We start from the raw sequence: 13,293 nt of genomic DNA, 5'->3' as shown, positions 1-13,293 counted from the left end.
GTCAAGACAGAGAGATAATTTTGGTTTTCCAGATTGGGGTGATCACCTCCATATAATATTGCACTTTCCTTTTTTCCCTCCAACTCTTTATTTTCCAACAATTTCTCTTTAAATTTGGAAGAAATATTATTTTTGATATTACCTTAATTATGTAGGATGATCTCCTCTTTATTCCCCAATGGTCTAGCCAAGAGTGGGCATCCTTATGCCATCCTCACTTCAATCGATGGTGGCGGTTTTGGCTAAAGGTATAAGCAATTTTTGGAAACCCATTTCCATCCATATTGTATAACTTCTTCTTATATGTAAGATACGTAGTGATTAAATAAAATATTGAAACAAAATTAAAAGAGGAAAATAAATTATTTATAAGGTGAACCTATACCTTTTTATTCATCTCTTGTGATACCTTTTCACTGCGTAATGTTATTTTAATATTTTCTAATGATAATGATTTATATGTTTTCATGATACATTTGGTAAAGTATAATTGGTAATGTTTTTGTGTTTTATTTTTATTTTCATTTAACTAATAATATTTTTAAATGAGATTTATTTTATTTCTATTTTTATTTAATTAGTAATGTCTTTATATGATATTTATTAAGATATAATTTAGTGTAATTGTTTTAACAACATTCTAAAGTTAGAGAATTGCATATTTCACAATTCAGAAGAATGAAATATTCTATAACAAGTTCAAAAAAGTAAGACATGCAACAAGTTAATATGTACGAAGTTAATGTTTTCATATGAAATTTTTAGGAAACACTTTTACATGAATGTTTATTGTGATTTGTATTTTTGTATAAATATTAATTTTACTATTGTGGACTAAGTTATGATGGGTATAATCTGGTTAATATTGATAAATATGTACAACCATTCAAAAAATAAAAGTAAATTTAATTTATATGACTTCATGAATATGAGTAACTTTATGTGAATATAAAGGTTTATTGTTACATTTTAGACACAATGAGGTTTATATAGTTAATTAAGGGAGGATACAGGAAATTGGAACCTTTTTAGTGCTATAGGGGCAATGAAATATAGATACGACCAATAAATAGATGTAATGTGTGGGAAATAAATTTTGGTAATTATTTTAGTATTATTTGTCTTTTATACGTGTCCTCATAATAGAATCTTCTGATACGATTAATGAGAGTAACAACTTGACATTTATGGCCAATATTAACAACTATATTCTAACAATTATTCCTTATATTAAAATATTATTTATTTAGTCATATCTATCTGTTATATTACAACGACTAAAATTTTTCTCTCCATCTATTTAACTTGATGCGAATATCAGGTTCTTCATATTGTTCTAGCAATGAACCACACTGGATGGTTCGAAACGCATCAACAAAACTCTAATGATGTGATTTTTACAGAAACTTTTCTAACTTTTCATGATCATGGCAGAGTTTGAAAATGCAATTCCAGTTGATATGAATGATGGGTTCAAATATAAAATGGATTCAAGATGATTATTGAGCATAACTACTAATTAATGGTTATTGGATTTTTTTTTTTCTTTGAGGATATTGCATTTTGAAGATGGGAAGAATGGAGATAAAAGCCTAACCATGGACATTAAGAAAACAACATCAAAAATGAAGTAACATATAATCACATAATATGTTAAATTGATCGACGTAACATGTGGTAGTAAAGAAGACACTATTCATTTAGGAAAGATGTGGAGATGACCAGTGAATTATCATGGATATTCCATTGGAACAATCCATCATAATAGATCTGATAAATATTGAATTTTTCACTATGAATATTAATTATTTTAGAACTCAGATTCTTTATTTATTGTTTGTATGCTTACACATAAATTAGTTGAAATGCAAACATAATAAAGTGAAAATAAATACACACACTAATCAAAGTAAGCACAATTTTTCCCTTGGAAAACCCTTATGCTAGAAACCTAGCTAGAAGGTGAGGTTGCTTTGATCTCTATTCTCTAGTATGGAAAAAGCGTAGATACAAAGAAAGAGGTACTCTCTATAGACTTACCTAAGACCTATGGCTTATAAAGTTGCTACAAAATCGTAAGCCCTTATTTTTCCCTCTAACATCCCACTCCCAATTTCTTTGCTCAAATATGGAAGAGAATGTAATAATATGAAATGTAACCCCTACTCCTCCTAGCATCCTAGTATTTAACATAACAAAATAGCTAACTATATGAAAAGTTTGACTCCCTCAACCATCAACTAGAGTTACGATTTTGGACATTCTCGAGTCTTTTTTAAATTACACACATGGCTAGCCACATATGCATGAGTAGCGGGGATTAATGTGACAACGACTTGTAGCATGGTGGTTAGTATGGTAGATAAACTTGCGAGATGCATAAATTTTGTATACAAAGTTCGAGTACCAGATGATCTCGCACAAAGAAGAATTTTTTTACCCCAGAAAAAAAACATTTAATGCCATAAATGGCTCTGGAAGAATTCATAACCAAATTAGGACTCATTCATAAAAAAGACTGTACAAGTTGATTCATTTAATTCTTCCACTATGAAAACATTAAGATAGATGAAGAACACTATAATAATTCAATCTGAAATGAGATAAATTATAAATGATAAATAGTATCACAATTTCGTAAATTACATATGAATGAAGTCAAAATGGAAGAAACTCACCCCTCAAACAATACAAACCTATGAGAAGATAGAAAAATAAGTATAAAGAAATGGGGGTTTTAAGAAATGAATGATGATAACCTATTGCATTGCTCATAACCATGATCAATCTATAATGATGAGATAAACATAAAAGAGTAATATATAGCTACATAAAGTTAAATATGTGGAAGTTTCTCAAACAAGTTTAAGAAATCAACTAGAACATGATGCAGGCTTTTTTAATTAGGGATAGTCATGATGAAATAACTTAGCACTTTATTGTTATATTGTAAATAAGCATGTGGCAAGTGGTTGTGGAATCACATATGTCTGGAAATGATTTCATATGTGGTAAAAGAAAGAAACTATGTAGACTAATAAGAAAACACCTAGCATGAAGTGTATGAAGGAATTTTGTGAGAACTTCTATAATGAAAACTTTGAGAAGGATTATGCATAATTGAAAAAACCAGTGAGAATCAACTAAGGGCACTTGTGGAAGAATGATGACCCCAAAAGTGGAAATGAGGCTATCATGAGGAACACATGCCCACAAGAATGTGTGCTTCTTCTTAGGAATTCACATGTGTTCTTAGTTGTTTAGGCTCTGTAATGCCCAAGTTACCAACTAGGACCCCATCGAGGATACCTGCTTAGCATGGCTCAAAAGTGTGTTTGCATTATTAGGAAATATAATTATGCAATTTGAAAACCTTAGTTTTATGCACTATGAAAACCCTTGCTTCATGGAATTTGAAAACCATAGCAATGTGGAATGTGGAAACTCCAACATAGCGAGTTCAAATTTAAGTGCATAATTAGAAAACGTGAGTAAACACACCAAACTATGCATCAAAAATTGGTGACGTATGTATATGTATATTGAAGTGAAATTCAAGACCTTAGTTTTGTGAAATTTGAAAACACTGCTTTTGTGGAATTTGAAAACCCTCGTATTGTGGAATTTGAAGGAATGGAATTTGAAAACCCTCGTATTGTGGAATTTGAAGGAATTGAATCGTATGGATGCAATTGTTGTTTATACCATTATGAACAATTTATTCCCAACACTCTATTTCTTTATTTCCATTTACACATTTTCTACTCTCTCTCTCTCTCTCTCTCTCTCCATCTCTCTCTATTTATATGTGATACTTGACTATCTAAGTTTAGTTATAGGATTAGTTAAAGGTAGATCAAATTCTCATTATAAGAATTTTGATATCAGCATTTAGTAACTAATGTTGGAAAAAAAACTCCAAGGTTTACCTTAAAAGTTGGAGGAAAATGCTAATTCTACTATAACCAATAATTTGCTTCACAGTTCTCATTACCAAGGTAACATAGTTGTTTTATTGTTTTTCACTTTAATTTACCTATATTTAAATTAACCAACAAAAAAATAGCTATCATATAGCACTTGTTTATGATATGATATATTCATTTATTTATTTTTAATTATATACATTTTTTATATCAATTAATTCAAATAACCAAAAAATAATAAATTAATATTTTTTTTAATTTATTTTTATTGCAATTTCATTTTATAAACTTAAATATATTAATTATAAATCTTAAAGTAAATAATTTAGCTTTATTGCAATTTCATTTAATCAACTTAAATATATTAATTATAAGTTTTAAAATAATTTAATGCGTTTGTTTTAAAATAATTTAATGCGATTCGCTTCTTGTTAATTATTTTATTCCCTTTTCCAATTTCCTTTCCATATTTATATAAAAAAACGTTTCATTCGATTTGTTATATTAATTAGACTAATTTAGTACTTAAATTTTATCTCATTTTCAAGTTGTTAATTATTTTCTTCCCTTTTCCAATTTCCTTTCCATATTTATATAAAAAAACGTTTCATTCAATTATTTTCTTCCCTTTTCCAATTTCCTTTCCATATTTATATAAAAAAACGTTTCATTCGATTTGTTATATTAATTAGACTAATTTAGTACTTAAATTTTACCTCATTTTCAAGTTATTCGATTCTTGGTCAGACATCATTACATCATAATAATAATGAATGCTTTATAAAATATCTATATATTATTATTAATTAGTCAAATAGAATTTATTTAAAAATGGTTTGTAAAAATGTAATGATTAAGGAAATATGTTCATTTAAATTATTCAAGAGTTCAAATTAAATTTATATATAGTATATCAATTTTTATATAGAGAACGGTCTTTTTTTTTTTTAATTTATGTCGTATTGCTTCAAAAAATGTCTATAAAATATTAAAAGATACTATTGTTTATGTTATATGGTCACAATTTCATTCAAGGGAAACCAAATTTCTTGATCATGGAAAAGATTTCACATAATATGAATTGATAGCAATTAGCACTAAGAAATTTATGACAACTAATATAGATTGAACTACAAAAAGTAAAAGATAACTACCAAGTGGTGAAACATAATATGAAGAGTCAAATGAAGTGCTTGTTCTAGCTTGTTTAGGGAGTTTCAATTCACATCGTATATGGATTTCAAGGTGAGCAAACCAAGCATATAACCTAGCAAAGAGATGAGCACTAGTAACATTGCACATGCTTCATTTCGTTTAGAGAAGAGATTGTATCATTACAATATTCATGTTTCTCCTTCATCTACCTAGGTGTGTCTTCATCAACCAATGAAGGGTGATGGAGTTTAGGTATTGGCTCCATGTTCCCCTGACATTTCTTGGGTTATAAACCCAATTGGTTACCTCTACATGAATTTTTGAGTTAGAGTAGGCTTGCTCGTGACTAGTGATCTAAGCTTCAAGTTGGTAGATTTCCTCTTGAATCTCTCGAAGAGTGGCAGACTAGAAAATGGTTGTGATGCCTTGGGCTTGGGCTTGAGCTCGAGGTCAACATTGAGGACCCTTTCCCCTAGACCCATGGCGACAATGCATTCAATCTTGGTGCATACTGGACTGGATAAATGATGGCCACGATAGAATTTTCTCCAAAAACAACCAGAAACCCGAGGGATTAAAAATGAGAATGCTAAATAAATGTAAAATCCAAGGAGGTTCGTATTGCGAGAGAGGTATGATAGTTTCTAATGGAATACCATTCATGAGGGAGGGTAGATAAAATACTTTTGGAGGGTCCAACAACCACCAGGCGTGAACATCATTCGATCCACAACTCACCCCTGCTTAGCTTAGAGAATTGCAAGCCAATATCCACCAAATAAAAGAAAAAACAATGAAGGAATTGAACATATATAGAATTACACAATGTTGACTAACCCACTAGACCTGCAACTTCATAGTCATGAGAGCTACATTATGGTTGATGCCTCCCACTCCTACAACATTTGTTGGTGTGGTTGCCGTCAGCTACCCAGGAGATGTGTCCAATGCTTTCCCTAGGATTTTCCCCTTACCATTGCTCAATGTCTAGTGCATGAGCTGAAGAACGCCAATCTCTGAAGCCAGGTCTCCCATATTTCCTATGTGTGCCAATCCATGGCATGGAAAAAGTCCATTGCCTCAACTACAAAATCCACAAAAGGGTGAGTTGTGGATTTTATTTATATATAATGGATGTTATATAAAATCCACAACTCACCCCTTGCTTAGCTTAGAGAATCATAGGCCAACACCCACCAAATAAAAGAAAAAATAGTGAAGGTATTGACAAAACCAAAGGAATTAGACATGTAGAGAATTATGCAATGCTAACTGACCCACGAGACTTGCAATTGCATATTCATGAGAGCTATTTGATGGTTGATGCCTCTCGCTCCTACAACACGTATTGTCATGGTTACTGTGAGTGGTCCACGAGACGCGTCCAATGTTATCCCTAGGATTTCCCCCCCGCCATTAGTCAATGTTCAGTGCATGAGCTGAAGAACGCCAATCTCTGAAGCTAGGTCTCCTATAATTTTTGTGCATGCCAATCCATGGCATGAAAAAAAGCCATTTCCCAAACCAGAAAGGAAGCCCACAATTTATGCCACATGTGTGTATCTTTGCCACCCAATTCAATCCCCTCACTCACTAATGACTAAAGGAATTGCCCCACATGTGGCAGAGGTAAATCCCATGCATATTAGAAAAGCCAAAAAGCAAAGTCTCTCCTCTTAAAGTGCTTGAGTATAGAGTAATTTGCCATAAAGATGAAATCTAGCAATAGTTATTCCATGTGTGTTGCATGGGATAGGTTGACCAATCAAAAACCTTTTCTCTCTTCTAAAAATATCTAAACATTATTATTGTAATAAACAATTTATTTATATTTTATATAACACCCATTATATATAAATAATTCAAATTAATTATTATAATAAAATACATGTATAAAGAAATGTGAGTTTTTAACCCTGCACAGGCGAAGTGTTCTTATCAAAGAAACGTGCAAAATGCAGATAAGTGTTCTTAATGAAGAAACGTTCACAATGCGGATAGTCTTTAATATTGCATAGAAGAGAAATTAACCTGTAGCAGACATCATACGCAATTACATCTTCATATATTCTCTTTCCACATTCATCTATGCTCTTCCGAACAAAGTCTACAAAATATATATATATATATATATATATATATATATATCCCCGTAGAGAAACACAACTCTCAGAAAAAATTATCCGTAGAGAAACACAACTCTCAAACTCCATCGATAAACGAAAAGCATAGCGTGTTCCTCTACAAGCTTGTCACTAAAACTCTACCAATAAATGAAAGGCATAGCGTGTCATTCTAAAACCCTTGACATTGGGGAAAAGGTAGTAGACTGCATTGTCTTTCTTCTTTTCTCATCGTAACACCCCCGACAGCCCGAACTCTCGTTAGCTGACACTACTCAGCTCGGTAGTGGGCATGGTTAACTTCAACAAGTGAAGAATTACCGCCTAACTTTAAGTTTGTTGTGTGGAGACGTAATGCTGCTGGACCTCAAGAGTCAATGTCATGAATCTATCCAATAATTAATGAATTAGTGGATAGATTCATGACATTGACTCTTGAGGTGCAGCAGCATTACGTCTCCTCGCAGGTAATCATTCCAGACAAATAACAAGTTGTAGTCAATGACGGAAACGTAAACCTACCAAATCAACTAAAAGTTGAAAATTGGTTGCAAATTTTCATCAGCATGCTGTGTGCAATGCCCATGATTTTTTAAGCATTATAAGAACCAAACATAATCACCATGATAATTGTATTCAATCCCTTGGAGAAGCTGTATGAGTCGTAGCTCAACTCCTTAGTGGATTAACGGAAGAGAAACGAATAGTGTCGAGCAATAATGACATGAATATGTTGGAGCAAAAGGGGAAACTTGCTCCCCATGCAGTAATTGTGCCATTTCCTGCACAGGGACATGTAAATGTTCTCATCAATTTGGCCCAGTTGCTGGCTATGAGGGATGTTTTTGTCACTTTCGTTAATACTGAATGGGTACACAAACGCATGGTGGAAGCTTCAAAAGACCCTAAATCTCTTCTCTCCAGAAACGATCCCGAACTGGACCAGCAAGGACAAAGAATTCGATTTCTGTCTATTCCAGATGGTTTACCACGCGACCATGGTCGCACTTCCAACCTTGGCGAGTTATTTGTTGCCCTGCAAATGTTAGGGCCCGCCTTGGAGGAGCTCCTTCGAAGCACTGAAGAGAAATCAGCAGCATGTCCACCCATCACGTTCATCGTCACAGACGCCTTCATGTCTTGTACGGAGCAAGTCGCAAGCAATCTGAAAGTGCCGAGGGTTATCTTCTGGCCTATATGTGCCGCCGCCTCCATTTCTCAATGCTACGCCAATTTCCTTCTTTCTGAGGGACATATTCCAGTAAATGGTATGTTCTCCATTTCCAGTAATTACAAGAGAGTTCACATTTTATGATGGTTGATCAAATCATATTTTATAAATTATCCTTTAATTTCTATTAATTGAAATTTCTGTATTAATAATATTATTAATATTAATACCATATTATGATTCGCACTGACATGATTAATAATTTTTTCGCTTCATATTATATGCCAACTTCAATCATCCTTCATGATCCAAATAAATTATTTAATTTGATTGCTTCAATTTATGTACCAATAAAACCAAGAACCAAGGTTAACACAAAATTTAGTAAACTGTCAAATTTATTATTTAGAGGCCATGTAACCAACAGGTAGACTTTATGTATGACATTATGACAAAACAATTACTTTTTGGTTTTCAGTGTACGCAAAATGTTCTATATGCCCGTTTTAAATGATGGATTATTTTAAATGATTGCAATCAATTGAGATACATAATTTGTCTGTGAGAGATAGAAGCAAGATTAGGTTTGTGTATCTGGATTTTTCATAATTTATTTGTTTATGTGAATATTTTTAAGAAGTTTTTTTTTGTTTTTTTATTTAGGTTTTATTTTTTTTAAGATAAAAAATTTGTAAATTATAATTTTTTTGATATTTTAAATATATAAATAAATTTTATATATTAGATATTTTTTAACATTTAAATTATATAGGTTTATAATTTTAATAAATTTTACTTAATTTTGGAAAAAATAGTATGCCAAAAACACTAAACATGACAATATAGCCAGCTGTTTTCGATAAATTTTACATATGAGTTCAGAAACTACGTTTATGTTGGATTTCAAACATAAAGTGTCTTCTGTGAATTGACATGGAAGTTATAATTTTTTATTTTTTTTAAATGGTAAAGTAACATTGATTTAACTACAAAAAGCCTATAGAAAGTATAATGAGGATTTTAATCAATATAGATTCATCTTAAGTATGGATTTAACATAAGTTTAAGGGATTGAATTTCTTTATGTGCAAATTTTTTTAGAGTGCAAAATATAGTGTGTAATTTTTTATTGTTACTAAACTGTAAAATATTAAGATTTAAAGGTTTTATAAGTAATATTGGTTTAACTACAAGAAGTCTATAGGAAGTATAAGGAGGATTTTAACCATTATAGATCCATCTTAAGCATGGACTTAACATGAGCTTAAAGGGATTGAATTTCTTTATGTTCAAACATTTTTACAGTGCAAAATGCAATGTGTAATCATTTATTGTTACCAAACTGTAAAATTTTAAGTTTCGAAGGTTTTAACCATAAAAACTTATTTTTTCATGATATATATATATATATATATACATAGTTGACATTAAAATATTTACATAACATGTAGACATTTTACAATACAAATTAAAATGGTTTTTTTATTATTAATATATTTTTAAGTATAGCTAGTATTAATATATTATATTCATAACTCACATTGAATATTTTATTATATACAACATCAAAATATTTTCATTTAACTATTTTATATATATATATATATATATATAAATATATATAAATTTAATATCCACATAAATTAGTTAACATAAAATTTTAAATAATTTATTTAAATTTAATGTTAAAATATTTTAAAAAAAACTTTTAATTACTTTATTCCTAACATATTTATTTTTTATTATAAAAAATATTATTATTCCATTTTAATTACTTTCTTTTTAACATATTTATTTTTTTATTATAAAAAATATTATTATTCCATTTAAATTTTATTTTTATTTTTACTTTAAAAACACTGGTCAAACTCCATATTAACATACCTACACATACAGCGAGGTTACAAAATTAGCCTCTTCCCTTAACTAATTCTCACGATTACATTTACGAGAACTAACTACACAATAAAAACTCATGATCGCTATCGGTGCATCTAAATATAAATGGTCTTGGTGAGTCTCGATGCAATCGAATATGAAAGATGAAACATTCATTCATAGTTATAGTTTTTACGTTATGCTTATAAATCCTGGTTTGTTTCATTCAACTATTTTCATTTGCTCTGCAAAGACAATAACTATACTATCTTGCTACCTTCTTCAGTAACGGAGGCGAATAATCCAGAAAATTTCATCACCTGTCTTCCCGGAAACATCCCACCACTGAAGCCGACCGACCTGTTATCCTTCTATCGCTCCCAAGATCCATCCGACATTCTTTTCAAAGCCTTCCTCCATGAATCACAGAAGCAAAGCAAAGGCGACTATGTATTAGTGAACACGTTCGAGGAGCTCGAAGGGAGGGATGCAATAAGGGCACTTTCTTTGAATGGCTGCCCTGCTTTGGCCATTGGACCTCTTTTTCTTCCCAACTTTTTACAAGGAAGGGCATCGGGATGCAGTCTGTGGGAGGAGGAGGAGGGCTGCCTCACCTGGCTGGATATGCAACGGCCGGGATCGGTTATATATATTTCGTTTGGGAGCATCGCTGTCAAATCAAAACAACAGCTGGAGCAGCTGGCATTAGGGCTAGAGAACAGCGGACAACCTTTCTTATGGGTTCTCAGGTTAGATATCGCAGATGGTCAGGGTGCAATTTTGCCTGAGGGCTTTGAAGAACGAACAAAGAAACGGGCATTGTTTGTGAGGTGGGCGCCACAGGTAAAAGTCCTTGCCCATCCTTCAGTGGGATTATTCCTCACGCACTGTGGTTGGAACTCTATGTTGGAGAGCATGAGCATGGGAATTCCGTCAGTGGGATTCCCATATTTTGGCGATCAGTTTCTCAACTGCAGATTCGCTAAGGAGGTGTGGAAGATCGGCCTCGATTTTGAAGACGTGGATGTGGATGACCGCAAGGTGGCCACGAAAGAAGAGGTTGAGGATGTTGTGAGGAGAATGATGAGAACAGCGGAAGGAAAGAAGATGAGAGACAACGTTCTCAAACTCAAAGAGTCGGCAACAAAGGCCGTCCTTCATGGAGGATCTTCTTTTCTGAACCTAAACACTTTCGTTAATGCCATGACGATGAGTAAAGTGCACCAATCCAAAACATGAAGCCATTTGACTTGAAGTCCAGAAGATGTCAAGAGAGCTTGGCTTTCAAGCCTTTCAGGTTTTACTCATAAGTGGGTTTACCACATATGCAAAACCAGTATCATTCTTAAAAAAGAAAATATTTTAGATGTTGAAAATATTAAATATGGTCATCACGCTTGCTCCATTTCATGGCTTCAATGGCTTAATCTGGTACAGATTATGTAATCATGTACTACCTAGACTGTAATGGTTCATAATTGTCATCCTTTTCCATTTTAAGTATCTTCTTTCACTAGACTCTACTCTGTTTCTAGATATTTTGATTGTGGCGGTCAAATGATCCGAGCACTAACAGAAGATCTAGCACCAACCAGAAGTCTGGAAAATAGAGAAAAATTTATGCCCAGCTTACATGGCATCTCATAGTGCTTGAGGCATCTATCGATGACGTTGTGGCACGCCCCTCACACGTGTAACCGTACGTAAGAAAGTCAAATTGTCAAAAGCACACAACCTAGATGATCCATACACGTGACTCTATCGTCTACGTGGTTGACACTCCATTTCGCCCAGTTCTTCCAAATCGTACTTTAATCCACAAAATTCCAAGTAAATTCCAATGTACATAATTACTTTATTAAAATGTTAAAGGGGTATTAGTTAAGCATTACGAAATTAATGAGAATGGCAGATGTTTCCTAAGTTAAAATTATAATGGTTTTATAATTTTTTATTATCATTAAAAATATATGTACTTACAGAGATTATTATTGGTTTAGTTTTTTTTATTACAATATTATTTTATAAATGATATGTGCTTTAAGTTATATGTTTTAAATTTTATAAAATATATAGTAGGTAAACATTATCAATTTTTCCTTTCATTTTTTTAATTATTTAATTATTTGAAAATTAGATTTATTTGTTTTTCTTTTTAAATTATATTTAAAAGAATTGGATTTATTACTGAAAAGAGAGGATTTGAATTTAATGGTGATGAGTTCTATACTATTAAATCAAGATCAATTCTAAAGAAATATTTTGAGGTAGAGTTAGCGATTAAATTTGATATTGTATTTAGGGAGGTTATATTAATGATTTTGTGATATGTGTATACAAAGAGTATCAAAGTTGAGCCACTTATTTCGTCAAATTTTTGTCCAAAGAAATAGGATTTAATGGTGAAAAGTAAGGAGTTATTCGCCATACATAAGTGGATAAAAGTTCACCTCTATATCCTTATTCTAAAATGAATTTAAAATTATTTTGTCATAATTACATTTGAAGGTTTCATTCTTTAAGGTGGCTAAGGTTTGAAACTCACCGTATTTGGGAGGAGACGCCCAAGGAAATCCACCCATGTTAATTGTTCATGTGGCCTAGATTAGGTACAATCCTCAGGTCATTTTTACAAAATAGACATAGTGAGTAGTGATTTTGATGTGAAATTTGTGGTATTTGGTAGGAGACATTGCAAATTTCCCCCCATGTTAAAGGTTGGTGTGGCCTAAGATGAATAACTTTTGTGTTGTAAATTTCTCTTTATAATAAAAAACAAACAAAAAACATTCATATTTAAATGTATTTTACTCTATTGAGAAATTAATAGAATAATAAGAATAACATTCTTGAGAAATTGAAATGTGATATGCTAACAAATTTTAATGAGTATTCCTCTCTCTCTCTCTCTCTCTCTCTCTCTCTCTATATATATATATATATATATATATATACTTTCTATTATCAAAGAAAATAAAATTACATTGGTGTAGCAAAGGTCCATCTAAGGACTTTGACAGAGCATGGATTTGACAGACCC

General features: G+C 31.7%; 1 protein-coding gene and 1 pseudogene across 2 annotated transcripts in view; one reads left to right on the top strand and one right to left on the bottom strand.

Annotated features, from left to right (window-relative positions):
• The window catches only part of LOC149189303 (UDP-glycosyltransferase 85A8 pseudogene), a 51,612-nt pseudogene that overhangs the window by 6,086 nt on the left and 32,233 nt on the right, over positions 1-13,293 (bottom strand). The window lies entirely within an intron of this gene.
• On the top strand, positions 7,832-11,760 carry LOC149189304 (UDP-glycosyltransferase 85A1-like). The gene is made up of 2 exons (XM_089411783.1): positions 7,832-8,472; positions 10,540-11,760. The coding sequence occupies exons 1-2, from the start codon at positions 7,929-7,931 to the stop codon at positions 11,490-11,492; spliced, it is 1,497 nt and encodes a 498-aa protein (XP_089267909.1). The 5' UTR covers positions 7,832-7,928; the 3' UTR covers positions 11,493-11,760.

This window comes from Pinus tabuliformis, chromosome 3_1 (genome assembly GCF_031772625.1).
Source record: "Pinus tabuliformis cultivar Carrire ecotype Pingquan chromosome 3_1, CPIR1, whole genome shotgun sequence".
In the NCBI taxonomy this organism is placed as follows: domain Eukaryota; kingdom Viridiplantae; phylum Streptophyta; class Pinopsida; order Pinales; family Pinaceae; genus Pinus; species Pinus tabuliformis.
The sequence above is the reverse complement of the archived record's forward strand: the minus strand, read 5'-3'. Positions and strand labels throughout refer to the sequence as shown.